The sequence below is a fragment of the Polyodon spathula genome, chromosome 5 (assembly GCF_017654505.1).
Source record: "Polyodon spathula isolate WHYD16114869_AA chromosome 5, ASM1765450v1, whole genome shotgun sequence".
Classification (NCBI taxonomy): domain Eukaryota; kingdom Metazoa; phylum Chordata; class Actinopteri; order Acipenseriformes; family Polyodontidae; genus Polyodon; species Polyodon spathula.
The window spans coordinates 1142510-1160206 of record NC_054538.1 but is presented as its reverse complement, the minus strand read 5'-3'; the positions used below and the strand labels follow the sequence as shown (position 1 = coordinate 1160206).

Below are 17697 nucleotides of genomic sequence, written 5' to 3'. Positions count from 1 at the left end.
GTTCATTAGGTTCATTGGGAGTGGGGTGTGCCTCCAGGTGAGGGTTCATTGGGAGTGGGGTGTGCCTCCAGGTGAGGGTTCATTGGGTGTGGGGTGTGCCTCCAGGTGAGGGTTCATTGGGTGTGGGGTGTGCCTCCAGGTGAGGGTTCATTGGGAGTGGGGTGTGCCTCCAGGTGAGGGTTCATTGGGAGTGGGGTGTGCCTCCAGGTGAGGGTTCATTGGGAGTGGGGTGTGCCTCCAGGTGAGGGTTCATTGGGAGTGGGGTGTGCCTCCAGGTGAGGGTTCATTGGGAGTGGGGTGTGCCTCCAGGTGAGGATTCATTGGGAGTGGGGCATGCCTCCAGGTGAGGGTTCATTGGGAGTGGGGTGTGCCTCCAGGTGAGGATTCATTGGGAGTGGGGTGTGCCTCCAGGTGAGGATTCATTGGGAGTGGGGTGTGCCTCCAGGTGAGGGTTCATTGGGAGTGGGGTGTGCCTCCAGGTGAGGGTTCATTGGGAGTGGGGTGTGCCTCCAGGTGAGGATTCATTGGGAGTGGGGTGTGCCTCCAGGTGAGGGTTCATTGGGAGTGGGGTGTGCCTCCAGGTGAGGGTTCATTGGGAGTGGGGTGTGCCTCCAGGTGAGGGTTCATTGGGTGTGGGGTGTGCCTCCAGGTGAGGGTTCATTGGGTGTGGGGTGTGCCTCCAGGTGAGGGTTCATTGGGAGTGGGGTGTGCCTCCAGGTGAGGGTTCATTGGGAGTGGGGTGTGCCTCCAGGTGAGGGTTCATTGGGTGTGGGGTGTGCCTCCAGGTGAGGGTTCATTGGGAGTGGGGTGTGCCTCCAGGTGAGGGTTCATTGGGAGTGGGGTGTGCCTCCAGGTGAGGGTTCATTGGGAGTGGGGCGTGCCTCCAGGTGAGGGTTCATTGGGAGTGGGGTGTGCCTCCAGGTGAGGGTTCATTGGGAGTGGGGTGTGCCTCCAGGTGAGGGTTCATTGGGAGTGGGGTGTGCCTCCAGGTGAGGGTTCATTGGGAGTGGGGTGTGCCTCCAGGTGAGGGTTCATTGGGAGTGGGGTGTGCCTCCAGGTGAGGGTTCATTGGGAGTGGGGTGTGCCTCCAGGTGAGGGTTCATTGGGAGTGGGGCGTGCCTCCAGGTGAGGATTCATTGGGAGTGGGGCGTGCCTCCAGGTGAGGGTTCATTGGGAGTGGGGTGTGCCTCCAGGTGAGGGTTCATTGGGAGTGGGGTGTGCCTCCAGGTGAGGGTTCATTGGGAGTGGGGCATGCCTCCAGGTGAGGATTCATTGGGAGTGGGGCGTGCCTCCAGGTGAGGGTTCTTTGGGAGTGGGGTGTGCCTCCAGGTGATTTTTTTAGGTTCACCCTCCTTATATACCCTTGCCCCTCATTAGGAGCGATCCCAGAGCGTAGATCTTTCATATTCCTGTCTCCTCAAAGCCACCTAAGTGGAATCATTTACAATGAAGCACCAATCCAGTTTGGGCCACAAACCCGGAAAGGTGTTGGAGGGAAGTTCCGGTTGTCAAATAAAACAATACAAAACCAAAACAAAGCAAACCTCTCCAAAGAGATAAATGAGACATAGCCCCCATTCATTGAACTCTTCACATGTGTCTCTTTCTTTATGTTGTATTGCTGGCTACAACGATGACTACAACAGACATGTTCAGACACAATTCCACCACAGATCTGTGTAGCCCGGCCCATAAATTCATATTGATAAACAGATTTAGTACCAAAAAACAGAGTAAAACAATAAATTTGTTCACAGGTGTGGTCTGTGTGCATGACACTGCCACTTAATAAATAATCATTTCTATAAAGTAATTGTATTTACCAACAAACAAATGGTAGTAAACAGAAACTATAGGGGAGACAGGTCTTCCTCCTTCAACACAGATTGGCAGCCCCTTTCACTTTTTTTTAATTTTTTTTATTTAGTAATTGCCAATTATTTATTATTTTTTCCAAATTTGACACATCCAATTATTTTTTTTGGGCTCAGCTCAGCGTTACCACACGCGCGCTGACTCGGTAGCGGTGAAGACGAGCACACACTGTCTTCTGAGGTGTGTGCCCCACGCTGACTCGGGAGCGGTGAAGACGAGCACACACTGTCCTCTGAGGTGTGTGCCCCACGCTGTCTCGGGAGCGGTGAAGACGAGCACACACTGTCCTCTGAGGTGTGTGCCCCACGCTGTCTCGGGAGCGGTGAAGACGAGCACACACTGTCCTCTGAGGTGTGTGCCCCACGCTGTCTCGGGAGCGGTGAAGACGAGCACACACTGTCCTCTGAGGTGTGTGCCCCACGCTGACTCGGGAGCGGTGAAGACGAGCACACACTGTCCTCTGAGGTGTGTGCCCCACGCTGTCTCGGGAGCGGTGAAGACGAGCACACACTGTCCTCTGAGGTGTGTGCCCCACGCTGACTCGGGAGCGGTGAAGACGAGCACACACTGTCCTCTGAGGTGTGTGCCCCACGCTGTCTCGGGAGCGGTGAAGACGAGCACACACTGTCCTCTGATATTCTGTGGTGCGACAGACAAGCCCCTTCGCCACATTCTCTCGTGTGTGCGTCCAGACAGACTCCACACACGGGGTGCGACTGAGGTTTGTGCCCCACGCACACCTCTCGGGAGTGTGTGAAGGAGACTCACACACGGGGTGCGACAGAGTGGTGTGCCAACTTCAACTGCTCTCGGGTGTGTGACAGTGAAGACTCACACACTGTCGGGGTGCGGTGTGTGGCCCCACGCTGACTTTCTCGGGTGGCGTGACAGGAGCACTACACTGTCCTGGTGCGTGTGTGCCCCCACGCTGACTTCGGGAGCGGTGAAGACGAGACTCCACACACTGTCCTCTGAGGTGTGTCGAGCTTACCCCCACGCTGTCTCGGTGTGCGGTGAAGACGAGCACACACACTGTCCTCTTGAGGTTTGTGCCCCACGCTGCCACTTCGGGAGCTCGTGTGAAGACAGATCACACACTGTGTCCTCGGGGTGCGACTGTGCCCTCGCCCCTTCGTGTCCTACAGAGACTCCACTACACGGGAGCGACTGAGAGACTCACACACTTCTGCTCTCTGAGGTGTGTGCCCCACGCTCTCTCGGGAGCGTGAAGACGAGCACACACTGTCCTCTGAGGTGTGTGCTGTTACCTGTCCACACTTTTCTTCGACACTGCGACAATCACCGTGCAGCACCACCTCGAGAGTGTGCCACACGCTACCTGTCCACTTTTCTTCACACTGCTGACTCACCGTGCAGCCACCTCAGAGCTACAGCATCAGAGAACAATACAGCTTTGGGCAGCTTATAAGCAAGTCTGCAGACGCCTGGCCAGACTACAGGGGTTGCTGGTGCGGGGTGAGCTGAGGACACCCTGGCTGACCTAACCCCCCCCCCCCCCCCAGCAGATAGAGAGAGATGCAGTCCCACAGTCTGGGGCTATGTGAGAGTGGTGGAGCAGCACTGTTAATGCAGGATCTACTAGACTCAGCAGATAGAGAGATGCAGTCCCACAGTAGTGTAGCAACACAGTCTGCTCTGAAGGGCTTCTCCACAGGAGCTGAATATCACGGTGAAGTGTGTATGCAGCGTCTTTGCCTTAGCGTATCATTATAACCATCACAGTGTGTCCAACGGCTCTGAATCTTTTCACAGTCGTAAGGTATGGCTGTTGTATGGCAGTCCATGTGAAGATGTCTTTGGGGTCTTTGTTAGTGATTGAAGTAGCAGTAGACCTAGATCTCGTTGTGCAACCACTACCACATACAACACAAATACAATGACAAAAAGGGCTGCAGAGAAACAGCTTGATAAATTGATATCACTATGTAACACAATTTTTGTTCCTGGGTAGTAAGTGTTATTTCCTAATTGTTTATGATTCAAAAGTATAGAAAATGGCTATTATTCCCCACAAACTTTGCTTTTGTGACCAGGTGTGGCAAAGTGGCTAGTGGAGGGGAACAGGTATAACGGTGATGCGATGCAGGAGTGACAGGCAGACAACAGTTTCCAGTGAAAAGGTGCTTTTATTTATAATCCAGGTCTGGTGACCGTTAAATAATAAATCCCCGGCTATACACAACAATGTGTAAAGCACGGGGATAGCAATAACACAGACACAGTCCCGAACAAAACGAACACACGGTCACCAGTCCTGGGTGAGTGCAGACGTGCTTGTGGTGGGTGAAGACACTGTATTTCGTGACGGTTCCGTGCAGTGGTGATCCGGATTGTGCTGACCCTGGTCGACAGCTCCGGATAGGTGAGTTAACTGTCTGGTGGTGCAAAACGCAGACAATTACAAAACAAACACAACAATACACAACACGTAATTCTCTGCAACAACGAGAGCTCCTCTCTCGATCCTTCTCTCTCCGAACGTTTACCCAAACGAAGGAAAAGACCAGCGTTACCCTGGCCCCTATATGTAATCCCGCATGATATCTAGATAAACGGTTGCAGCTGCCTTATTACTTGCAGCTGCCTCTCGTTTACCTCTCAAATCAATACGGTCTTACAACAGAGTCGCGCTTCTTTCCAGGCTGACCCACTTCCCTGACCCGGAAACGAACTGTCAGGCCAGCCCTTCCAGATACTTCTCCTCCCGTTCTTTAGCGCCCTCACAGGTTGGGAGGAAGATTTATCACCAGAACTCATCTTTCCGTCACATATCCCACCGCTCAGAGTGGAGCCGAAGGAACACTCGGCTAAATCTACCTTCCCCATTACTCCCCCCTCCCGGGAAAAATAATCCGCATTTTGGTGGTCTTTCCCCGCACGGTGTACCATGTGGTACATGAAGGGCTGCAATGCCAGATACCACCGAGTTATCCGGGCATTGCTGTCCTTCATTGTGCTTAACCACTTGAGTGGGGCGTGGTCTGTGACCAGATCAAATGAGTGTCCCAGCAGGTAGTATCGTAAAGAGTGAGTAGCCCATTTAATGGCCAAACACTCTTTTTCGACTACGGAGTAGTTGCGTTCCCGAGGTAACATTTTTTTACTGAGGTATAATATCGGGTGCTCTACTCCAGCTACTTTTTGGGACAAGACTGCACCCAAACCTACATTCGATGCGTCGGTGTGGAGGATGAATCTCTTGGTGAAATCTGGAGTAATAAGAGTGGGGGCCTGGCAAAGTGTACGCTTAATAGTATCAAACGCTCCCTGACACTCAGCTGACCATTTAATTAAATTTGGAGCACTCTTTTTGGTGAGGTCGACTAACGGGTTAACCACTGTGGCGTACTCGGGGATGAAGCGGCGGTAATAACCGGCTAAGCCCAGTAGTGACCTCACCTGAGTCTTGGTTTTGGGGATCGCTGCATCAACCAAAGCCTGGATTTTGGTGACTACAGGTCTCACCCTTCCATTCCCCATTAAAAATCCCAAATATTGAGTCTCTGTTTTGGCAAACGCACATTTCCTCAAGTTAGCTGTCAGCCGGGCTGCCCTTAGAGACTGAAGAACGGCTGCAACCCTAGCCAAATGCTCTCGCCAGGTGGAGCTGTATATCACCACGTCATCAATATACGCTGCTGCATATTCATGATGTGGGCGTAAAACCTGGTCCATCAGTCTCTGAAAGGCAGCGGGCGCACCATGTAGCCCAAACGGCATGGTTTTAAAGTGGAACAGCCCTTCTGGTGTTGAAAATGCGGTTTTCTCTCTGGAGCTGCGGGTTAAAGGGATTTGCCAATATCCCTTCGTCAGGTCCAGAGTGGAAATAAACCTCGCTTTTCCCAGTCTGTCTAAAAGTTCGTCGACCCGAGGCATGGGATATGCATCGAACTTAGCAATAGCGTTCACCTTTCTGAAATCCACACAGAAGCGGTTGGTGCCGTCTTTCTTAGCCACTATGACGATCGGACTGCACCACTCGCTCCTGGAAGGCTCAATCACCCCAAGCTCGAGCATATCCCATACCTCTTTGCGAACGCCACTTCGTCGACTTTCCGGGATCCGGTACGGCCTCTCTCGCACTGTGACACCTGGTGGAGAGATAATGTCATATTCAACTAAGTTTGTCCTGCCGGGCACGTCAGAAAAAACATCGCTGAACTCCTCAATAAGCTTACGCAGCTCTCTTTGCTGATCCGGAACCAATTGTTCCCCCATAGAAATCGCTCTTGTGCTCGGGGTCTCTGGACAGGGACCTAAATCATCCTCCATATTGCCTGGGGCTATAAATAAGACCTCCCTTGCCTGCCAGGGCTTTAATAAATTGACATGATAAATTTCACGTTCATTTCGGCGATCGGGCTGTCTAATTTCATAATTTACTTTCCCTATAGCCCGAATCACCTCATACGGCCCCTGCCATTTAGCACACAGTTTCGATTCAGATGAGGGAAGTAGCAGCATTACCTTGTCCCCTGGTCGAAAGGTTCGAATCCGTGCATTTTTGTTGTAATGCTGCTGTTGTCGGTGCTGAGCCGATCTGAGGTTGTCTTGGGCCAAACGACCGACCAAATCCAGGCGATCTCGTAGTAGGAGCACATACTTCACTACATTTTTAGACGAGCCTTTGTGCTCCTCCCACCCCTCCCTCAGCAGGTCGAGAATGCCGCGAGGCTGCCGGCCGTACAGGAGCTCAAAGGGGGAGAACCCCGTTGAACTCTGCGGCACTTCTCTCACCGCAAAAAGGAGGTAGGGAAGAAGCGATGCCCAATGTTTCTGCTCCTGTGTTACAAATCGCCTCAGCATCGACTTTAAGGTCTGATTAAAACGTTCAACCAAACCGTCCGATTGTGGATGATAAACGGACGTCCTGATGGGACGTATTTTTAATATTTTGTACACCTGCTGTAACGTATTGGACAAAAAATTGGTTCCGTGATCAGTCAAAATCTCCTTGGGGATCCCTACTCTAGCCATAATCTGCGCTAACTCGGTGGCTATTGCAGCTGCACTAGTGGACCTCAATGGAACTGCCTCTGGGTATCGCGTTGCATAATCCACCACTACTAATATATGCGTATACCCAGAGTCAGAAGGTAGCAAAGGGCCCATTATGTCCATTGCAATGCGCTCGAACGGAGTGGAAATAATCGGCAGTGGGACCAAAGGAGCGGGGCGCACTCGACCTGGCGCTACTCGCTGGCAGTCTGGGCATGTGGCTACATATTTCGACACATCAGTATGAAGACCGAGCCAATAGAATCGAGCCAATATTCGCTCCCTCGTCTTCTCGGCTCCGAGGTGCCCCGCAAAAGGGATATCATGCGCCAGCCTCATGACCTCGGTCCGACAAGACGGGGGAACCAATAATTGTGTTACAGGCTGTCCTGTGCCCGCGGCTAGGTTTACCCTATATAGTAATTGCCCCTTTATACTGAAATGTGGATATACTAGCGGCCCAGCGCCATCAACATCCTTACCTTCAATGGACCGGACCTGCCCCCAAGCGTGCACCAGTGACGGGTCGTTCTTTTGGCCCCACACTAGGTCCGCGCTTGAGTACCACGGGTCCGGTATATTGAGAGGGGCTGGAATAACCTCTGCCCTAGTCGGCCCAGTAACCTCGCTCTCTCGGTCGCACTGCGTTCCCACTCCCTTCGACTGGCGTTTGTTACCATTACAGCACTCTCCCACCAGACCCCAGCCTTGTCTCAAAGACGCTCCCTCCCATTTCGCGGTCCGTCTCTCCTTATTTGTTTTTCTAGGACGGAACAGAGGGGAAAACATTTCAGGATGAAAAGGAAACACATCACCAATCCGTTCCTTTTTCCCTTTTTCTGCCACGTTTACGTGTGTGGCTGAGACTGCCATTATTTGCACCAATTCTTTGAATTTTGGCCAGTCTCGGCCCAGAATAACTGGGTGCGGCAACCTTTCCGCCACCCCGACTACAAGGTGACGTTTTATCGGTCCTACCGATAAATATACTTTTAGGGTGGGGTATGCCGCCGTGTCTCCATGGATACAGGAGATGGCCACCTGACCTTGTGGCCGCCACGACATACCGCCCAAGAGAGCTGTCCTGATCAAGGTCTGCTCACACCCTGTGTCCACTAACGCGTGGGTTTTCACATTCCCTAAAACCACGTCAATCAGACAGGGCCCCTCCCAACCGTTTTCCCCCTGCTTACCCGTTCCAGGTGTCCAGTTGCATGCAGCCACGTCACACTCCATAGCAGCGGGGCATGACCTGGCCCTATGTCCTGGCTGGTTACACCTAAAACAGAGTGGAGGGACAGAGGGGGCATAGGTTAAATATCTGTCCCGCTGCTGGTAGGGCAACGGGGCAGGGGCAACACCTCTACCCCAGCTGGGGGCCATCCTCGGTCTCCATGGGGGGGAGGCAAGGGGGCCCAACGGGGTCGGCGGTCTGGGAGGTCTGGGTGCCGGGACCGAGGGTGATGGTGGTGGTGTTGGAGGAGAGGGAGGGAGAGGTTGGTTCCTGAGCAGGGCAGGGGCTGACAGGATCCCGACCCGGGCTGACGTCAAAGAGTCCTCAAAATCTTCGGCCAATTTGACCGCCTCCTCCAGGGTGTCAGGGTTGTGGCGCCGTACCCACGCCTGAGTTTCGGCGCCGACCACATGGCAGAATTGTTCCACCACAATGGCTTCCCCCATTTGTTGAGCGGTCTTCTTCTCTGGGGTCAGCCAATGGACCATGTGGTCGCACAACCGCTGTGCCACCACCCTGGGGCGTGTCTCCGGGGCTCTCCGGTACTCGCGGAACCGCGTCCGGTGGGTCTCCGCGGTGATGTTGAGACGACGGAGGATAGCCTGCTTGACTAGGTCATAGTCAGTGGCGTACTGGTCGCTCAGGGCTTGGTAAGCTGCCTGCGCTTCCCCGATCAGGCAAGGTCCTAGCTGGCTTGCCCAGAACTCCCGAGGCCATCCCGCCGCGGTTGCCAGCCGCTCGAACGCCACCAAAAATGCCTCCGGATCATCCTCCGCCGTCATTTTCATGGCCCGTGCCTTCGGGGCCGACATCAATGATGTTCCGGTAGGGGTCGCTCCTGCAGCAACGATCAGCCCTACCCGTTCAATGAGCGCCGTATAGCGCTCCTCCCTCCGTCTCTCCTCTGCATCCCGTCTGGTCTCCAGTGCCTGCAGCAACTCCGCCAGCGCGTTGCGGTCCATAGTCCCGTGTTCTGACACCACGTGTGGCAAAGTGGCTAGTGGAGGGGAACAGGTATAACGGTGATGCGATGCAGGAGTGACAGGCAGACAACAGTTTCCAGTGAAAAGGTGCTTTTATTTATAATCCAGGTCTGGTGACCGTTAAATAATAAATCCCCGGCTATACACAACAATGTGTAAAGCACGGGGATAGCAATAACACAGACACAGTCCCGAACAAAACGAACACACGGTCACCAGTCCTGGGTGAGTGCAGACGTGCTTGTGGTGGGTGAAGACACTGTATTTCGTGACGGTTCCGTGCAGTGGTGATCCGGATTGTGCTGACCCTGGTCGACAGCTCCGGATAGGTGAGTTAACTGTCTGGTGGTGCAAAACGCAGACAATTACAAAACAAACACAACAATACACAACACGTAATTCTCTGCAACAACGAGAGCTCCTCTCTCGATCCTTCTCTCTCCAAACATTTTACCCAAACGAAGGAAAAGATCAGCGTTACCCTGGCCCCTATATGTAATCCCGCATGATATCGAGATAAACGGTTGCAGCTGCCTTATTACTTGCAGCTGCCTCTCGTTTACCTTTCAAATCAATACGGTCTTACAACAGAGTCGCGCTTCCATCCAGGCTGACCCACTTCCCTGACCCGGAAACGAACTGTCAGGCCAGCCCTTCCAGATGCTTCTCCTCCCGTTCTTTAGCGCCCTCACAGGTTGGGAGGAAGATTTATCACCAGAACTCATCTTTCCGTCACACCAGGACAGTGATATTTTGAAATGTACCTATTTCCAATGAGAAAACGGGCAAATTTGTGTCTTTTCGTTCACATAAAGTCAGAAAAAAAAACAACATATGAATCCAAATTAACATGTATTTATACTAAAGTAATACAAAAATGACTACAAAAGATTTAGAAGTGAGTAGTTTTTCGAGATTTACGATTATACTGTAAATCACTTTCATGAATCAGCCCCCAAATGTAGTCTCCCATCATGTTCTCGTTATACTGTCCTTGGTAGCGGCGTTCAAAGTCCAGTATATCCTGGTGGAAGCGCTCGCCTTGCTCCTCCGAGTACGCTCCCATGTTCTCCTTGAATTTATCAAGATGAGCATCAAGGATATGGACTTTGAGGGACATCCTACAGCCCATTGTGCCGTAGTTCTTCACCAGAGTCTCAACCAGCTCCACATAGTTTTCGGCCTTGTGATTGCCCAGGAAGCCCCGAACCACTGCGACAAAGCTGTTCCAAGCTGCTTTCTCCTTACTAGTGAGCTTCTTGGGGAATTCATTGCACTCCAGGATCTTCTTTATCTGTGGTCCGACGAAGACACCGGCTTTGACCTTTGCCTCAGACAGCTTAGGGAAGAAGTCTTGAAGGTACTTGAAGGCTGCCGACTCCTTATCTAGAGCTCTGACAAATTGTTTCATAAGGCCCAATTTGATGTGCAGTGGTGGCATCAGCACCTTCCGGGGGTCCACCAGTGGCTCCCACTTGACGTTGTTCCTCCCCACAGAGAACTCGGTCCGCTGTGGCCAGTCCCGCCTGTGGTAGTGTGCCTTGGTGTCCCTGCTGTCCCAAAGGCAAAGATAGCAGGGAAACTTGGTAAAACCGCCTTGGAGACCCATCAGGAATGCCACCATTTTGAAGTCTCCTATGACCTCCCAGCCGTACTCATCATACTTCAAGGCGTCCAGCAAGGTCTTGATGCTGTTATAATCCTCTTTGAGGTGCACCGAGTGAGCCAGGGGAAGAGACGGGTACTTGTTACCGTTATGGAGCAGCATGGCTTTGAGGCTCCTGGATGAGCTGTCAATGAAGAGGCGCCACTCATTCTGGTTACAGGCGATTCCGATTGCCTCGAACAGACTGGTCACATTGTGGCAGAAGCAGAGCCCATCTTGACGGGTGAAGAAGCTGGAAAAAGGTTGGTGACGCTTCCTCTGATCTGCGACTTGCACACTTTCATCCAACAAGTTCCACTGCTTGAGCCTAGACGTCAAAAGCTCGGCATTGGACTTGGTGAGACCAAGACCTCTAATCAAGTAGTTGAGGTCTTTTTGGTTGGGGTAGTATGGGTTTCTCTCCTCAGCTCCACCTCTGAAATTGTCATCTGGATCTACAACGTCTTCCTTGCTCTCTGACTTGCTGCTCTTTTCTAAAGACGGCTGCTCTCTCTCCGGAGGAGTGGGTACGGGGAGCTCATGGCAGTGTGGCACCGGGGCGATGGATGAAGGAAGGTCAGGATACGTGATAGCAGGTGCATTCTTGCCAGTCCAACGTTTGGAAGGCTCCACCATGCAGAAGTAGCAGTTGCTTGAGTGGTCAGTGGGTTCCTGCCAAATTCTTGGGATAGTGAATTTCATGGCTCTCTTTTCCCCTCTGTACCGTCTTACAAAAATACATTTATTTCACCCATGACTAATGTGTAAGAGATTCTCGCAACATTTTTCATATATGATATATTTTTTCAATAACATTGAAAATTGTAAAACATTTTAAAATTAAAAACTTTTACAATTTTAAAAATTTTAACAAATTTTATAACATAAAATTCCGAGCAACAATTGTCCATCTTACCTTCCAGAGTTTTTTTTGCAGTGCTCGCAGGTGAAATGAGGTGCCCAGGGTTTGTCTTGATCCCCGACAGGCATGCCAAAATATGCCTTGTAGGCCTCACACATCTTAGCAAATGCTTCCACAGAGTACTTTTTCACTCTTGTCTTGATAAATTGATAGATGCTTGCAGCCTCTTGATGCCATCTCAGAAAGATGCAGATATGTATCCACTTAGGCAGCTGGAACTAAACTGAACTGGTGGGCTTAAGGCCCCTGTATTTATACTACTATTTATATTACTGGAAAGTTCTGGAAAGTTCTAGAAGTTACTCCAAGTTTACTCAGCACTGAATCTATCTGGAATGTTCTGGAAAATAGGTACATTTCAAAATATCGCTGTCCTGGTCACAAAAGCAAAGTTTGTGGGGAATAATAGCCATTTTCTATACTTTTGAGGCATAAGCAATTAGGAAATAACACTTACTACCCAGGAACCAAAAAAAATAAAAAATAAAATTGTTACACGATGTATTCAAATCAGGAAGTTTATTGGTTGTCTTTGCTGTATTTGTATATTAATAGAATTGCACAATATGGAGAAGGGAAGAGACCACACTTCATGCAGCCAGTCTGGCTAAGGGCAGATTTCACTAAAAATAATAATAATTACAGAAATCAGTAAGCAGGGATAGGTTTCCAAAACGTGACAGTTTTACTTGGCACTGAAGAACTGTCATGTGGAATATGAGCTTGCTTGGTAGTCCAGGAGTGATCTCTTTACAAACAGTGTTGAGGCAGACAGAACACTCGAGTCTGTGGAGCTGTCAAGTGGAATGTGAGCTTGCTTTGTAGTCCAGGAGTGATTTCCTTAAAGGCAGTGGGGAGTCAGACAGAACATTAGACTATGTGGGTATTTTTGGCTCCAGGCTTTTCTGTACTTACTGTTCATTCATTATAGTAGTAGACAAAATAAATGTGCATGTGACATTGCTGCTTGAGAACTGTAGTTCTGTGATTCCCTTTACATAGTCATTGCCCAGGCCTTAACCCAGAACTGTATTGAAGGCTAAACATACACCTTTAAGGAGGTCTGCATTAAGACTCCTGTCAGCTTTTTCTCTTTTCTCAAAGTTCCAGTTGTTATCGGAGTGGCTTTGATGTTGCTGGAGCTGTAGTCTCCCATCCCGGCTGATGCATTATAACTGTGGTGATCTGTACCTGCCAGCATACAGTGTTATTTACGTTTCAGCTAAATTACTGAAATATTATTTGCAGGGCTACCTGAGAGCAAAGAAAGCTCTCCTGAGCTTCATCTGGCAATACTTTACAAAAAAAACATGTTTTTAATTGCACTGTAAAAACACACTAATTACACAGATTCAGTTGTGTTTGTTAATTACAGCACAGTGGACTGGATTCAGCTCTAAGGACCGATAGAGCAAAACGATTGACCAGTACAGTGGTGCAAACCTCTTTAATCCTGGTCATTAAGTAACTTACAACTCTTCATTTTTGTAAATATCCCCAGTATTGCAACTCTCTTTCCCACAGCATCCTCTGAGGACCCTTGTGAAGAGCTCTAGTGTACAGTGTTGCAGCTCTCTTTCCCACAGCATCCTCTGAGGACCCTTGTGAAGAGCTCTATCTCCAGTATTGTAGCTCTTGTTCCCACAGCATCCTCTGAGGACCCTTGTGAAGAGCTGAACTGTACAGTATTGCAGCTCTTGTTCCCACAGCATCCTCTGAGGACCCTTGTGAAGAGCTCTATCTCCAGTATTGCAACTCTCTTTCCCACAGCTTCCTCTGAGGACCCTTGTGAAGAGCTCTAGTGTACAGTATTGCAGCTCTCTTTCCCACAGCATCCTCTGAGGACCCTTGTGAAGAGCTCTATCTCCAGTATTGTAGCTCTTGTTCCCACAGCATCCTCTGAGGACCCTTGTGAAGAGCTGAACTGTACAGTATTGCAGCTCTTGTTCCCACAGCATCCTCTGAGGACCCTTGTGAAGAGCTCTATCTCCAGTATTGCAACTCTCTTTCCCACAGCTTCCTCTGAGGACCCTTGTGAAGAGCTCTAGTGTACAGTATTGCAGCTCTCTTTCCCACAGCATCCTCTGAGGACCCTTGTGAAGAGCTCTAGCTCCAGTATTGCAGCTCTTTTTCCCACAGCATCCTCTGAGGACCCTTGTGAAGAGCTCTAGTGTACAGTATTGCAGCTCTCTTTCCCACAGCATCCTCTGAGGACCCTTGTGGAGAGCTCTAGTGTACAGTGAAATGTGTTGGCTGCTGTGAAAAAGCCTATATAAGAGTATACATTACATTGAAGTAGAAAACCAAATAGGCTCATCCACTCTACCATGGATTTAACCGGAGATGTATTATTCACCATGCAACTGCTGTAAGAGGAAAATAATTTAACAGGAGATAATATTTTTAATGGACAAAAAAGGTTTGATAGCAGGTAATAAATAACCTGAAGTCCTAGCATTGTTTTTAATGGTGAAAATATAACTTTAAATGGTAATACAATGTAATATAATATCTTTATCTCAGCCAGGCCTGAATGAACCTGGTGGGGGTAAATGAACTGCATGCTGGCGTATAAAACCCTTGATACTATAAATTCCCCCCCAGTGTGTTTAATGCCACTGTGGTAACAATGCTGTTCACCCGTGCGCTGCGTATTAATGAGGTGCTTTCTATACAGTTCCAGAACCAGCCTCTTTGGATGAAATGGAAAAACTGTACAAGTCCTTGGAACAAGCAAGCTTGTCTCCTATTGGTGAGCGCAAGCCTTCAACCCGAAAGGAGTTTAGGAAGTCTTTCATTAAGCGCTGCAAAAACCAAGCTGTCAATGATAAGCTGCACCAGATCAGGACCCTCAACAGTACTCTAAAGGTGGGTACGTTGTGCTCAGTGGTGTGTTAATGCAGACTATTTCAGGTATCTATGTAATGCACTGTGTTAGGCGTGGAAGAGACTGCTTCATTAAGTGAGGGCTGGAGGACTCTGAGGGCCACAGTGTTTTCAGAGGGGCCGCAGCACAGACACAGATATTATCTACCGAATGAACTGATGCAATATTCCCCCAGTTTATTTATATGAGCGCTGTTGCTGTGATCAGGGTTTATTTGAAAGTAACACTTCTACTATCTTGACACCACCTGCATTGTGCATTTATAATCTCCATTTCCTGGACTCACACTAGCAGCATGAACCATGCAACAACATGCAGTCCATTGGGAGGAGAACTTCATTCCTCTTTCCAATGGATTCTGTTAGGGTGCTTACTGTCAAGGGGGACCTTGAGTCAAGAAATTTTGGAAAGACCCTGCTGTAGTTGGTAACTGGATTAGGATTACAAAAATAGCAGATCATTGCTGTTGCAACAGTATTCCTGAGTCCAGACAAGGTAGGTGTCTCTGGTACGGTCATTTTACAGTGTTTAGCCCCTAGGTGGCAGAACAACCTAAAGAATAGAACAGGGACACCAACATCTGACATATTCCGGTATTGAATTTCACTTCCTGTAACTTTAATAACGTTCAATGTGGAAGTGGTGACAGTCTCGAGTGAATGTGCTAAAGCTGACATTCATTAAACTGTTCCAGGCTCATGTTTTCTTTGTGTTATTTATAGCTGAAATTTAGAAAAGGGAAACTGAGATATCTTGCAAAGATGAAGCAGCAATATGTACATAAAGCTTAAAACTGTCTTAATCCCAATCCTCTAGCATGTTGCAATGCAGTCAACCTGGAATGAACAGTAAATGTGTGGGAATCAGCCATAAACACTGGACTGGGCCATTCAGATATATCCCCTCAACAAAGAAAAATTGTGCAGTGGCTCAGGGGATTGACTGGTAGACATGTCTTGTTGCTTACCTTTCTGCTTTTACCTTTTACCTTTTATTTGTACAATAGGCCAGAGAAGCTGATTTAATGACGATTGCGCAGATTTTGGAGAAGCCCAGTCTGACAGCACAGGAGTATCGTGAATGGAAGGAAGTCAATCTGCTGTTACTGCAGGATATCTGTCAGAACCAACAGCCCCACACTGAGGGAAAAGCCAAAGCCCCAGACACAGCCTCCACACCAGCCCCAGACCCGTCCTGAGGGAGGACCAAAGCCCCAGACACAGCCTCCACACCAGCCCCAGACCCGTCCTGAGGGAGGACCAAAGCTCCAGAGGCACAGCCTCCATACCAGCCTCAGACCCGAACCCAAAGCTCCAGAGACACAGCCTCCACACCAGCCTCAGACCCGAACCCAAAGCTCCAGAGACGCAGCCTCCACACCAGCCTCAGACCCGTCTTGAGGGAGAACCAAAAGCTCCAGAGATACAGTCTCCACACCAGCCTCAGACCCGAACCCAAAGCTCCAGAGACACAGTCTCCACACCAGCCTCAAACCCGAACCCAAAGCTCCAGAGGCACAGTCTCCACACCAGCCTCAGACCCGTCTTGAGGGAGAACCAAAAGCTCCAGAGATACAGTCTCCACACCAGCCTCAGACCCGAACCCAAAGCTCCAGAGACACATTCTCCACACCAGCCTCAGACCCGTCTTGAGGGAGAACCAAAAGCTCCAGAGATACAGTCTCCACACCAGCCTCAGACCCGAACCCAAAGCTCCAGAGACAGCCTCCACACCAGCCTCAGACCCGAACCCAAAGCTCCAGAGACACAGTCTCCACACCAGTCTCAGACCCGAGCCCAAAGCTCCAGAGACACAGCCTCCACACCAGCCTCAGACCCGAACCCAAAGCTCCAGAGGCACAGCCTCCACACCAGCCTCAGACCCGAACCCAAAGCTCCAGAGGCACAGCCTCCACACCAGCCTCAGACCCGAACCTAAAGCTCCAGAGACACAGCCTCCACACCAGCCTCAGACCCAAACCCAGAGCTCCAGAGACAGCCTCCACACCAGCCTCAGACCCGTCCTGAGGGAGAACTCAAAGCTCCAGAGACACAACCTCCACACCAGCCTCAAACCCGAACCCAAAGCTCCAGACACAGCCTCCACACCAGCCTCAGACCCGTCCTGAGGGAGAACCCAAAGCTCCAGAGACGCAGCCTCCACACCAGCCTCAGACCCGTCCTGAGGGAGAACTCAAAGCTCCAGAGACACAACCTCCACACCAGCCTCAGACCTGAACCCAAAGCTCCAGACACAGCCTCCACCCCAGACCTTCCACAATGTATTCTGGGCCTTTGTTGTCATTCCCTTTGTGGAGAAACAAAGCAGGTGCCATTTCTGAGACTTCATCAGAACACTTGTGACAAAAATATTAGAGAGCTTGTCTAGCTAATCTTAAAATAACAAGTTTAGCCTAAAAAATGTTTATGCTTTATTTTTTCATCTTATTTTTATACGTTTTTTTTCTGAAGTTTTCATACAACTTCACTGGATCAGTGTGGACTATTTTATTAAAAGCCCATGCATTCAGTGAGAGAATATTCAAATAGCATGTTTGTCTTGGTGACTAGGCTGTGTGGCATCGCACAGACAGCACGCATGCAGGGGCTGTTTGAGCAGCAGACGTTTTCTTATTTCAAACTGTTGTCATATAATCTTTGTTGACATAATAACGCATTGTTGCTTTAATTTATTTTCATTTAGCAAAAAAAGAACGATGCATTTGGTGACTTGGGGTAAGCCCTGTTAATTTAGTGTATAAAGGTTAGGGGATAGTAGGTAACCAGACGTCCCAGGAAACAGTCAAATTGTTCAATTGTCCTGGTTTTACTATTTTGTATTCACATCTTGTCTAAGTACAAAACTGTAGCAGTGTGCTCAACAAGTTGACAGCACAGTCATTTATTATACAAAAAATAAAAAAATAAACAAACTTGTGTATTGTTTAATAATTCTGATTATGTGTTTTAATAATTCATATTCTGTTTAACTTCCTGGACCAAAGCTATTTAAAAAAAAAAAAAAAAAAAAAAGAACATTCTTGGAAGTGTCACCAACCAAGTTACTCTTTTAAGTCTCTATTGTGTTTTGATTATCACATTAAAAAAATAAAATAAATCTGAGCTTAACAGC

At 49.4% G+C, this 17697-nt stretch overlaps 1 protein-coding gene and 1 pseudogene across 2 annotated transcripts in view; both read left to right on the top strand.

Moving 5' to 3' along the window:
• The window catches only part of cnksr3 (cnksr family member 3), a 106236-nt gene extending 90408 nt beyond the window's left edge, over positions 1–15828 (top strand). For both annotated transcript variants that reach the window (XM_041249436.1, XM_041249437.1), the window contains exons 24-25: positions 14356–14546; positions 15572–15828. In XM_041249436.1, the coding sequence (XP_041105370.1) occupies positions 14356–14546; positions 15572–15763 (383 nt within the window). In that variant the 3' untranslated portion in view covers positions 15764–15828. The remainder of the gene's footprint in view (positions 1–14355; positions 14547–15571) is intronic.
• LOC121315349 lies at positions 15821–17456 on the top strand (annotated as a pseudogene).
• Positions 17457–17697: the final 241 nt, after the last annotated feature.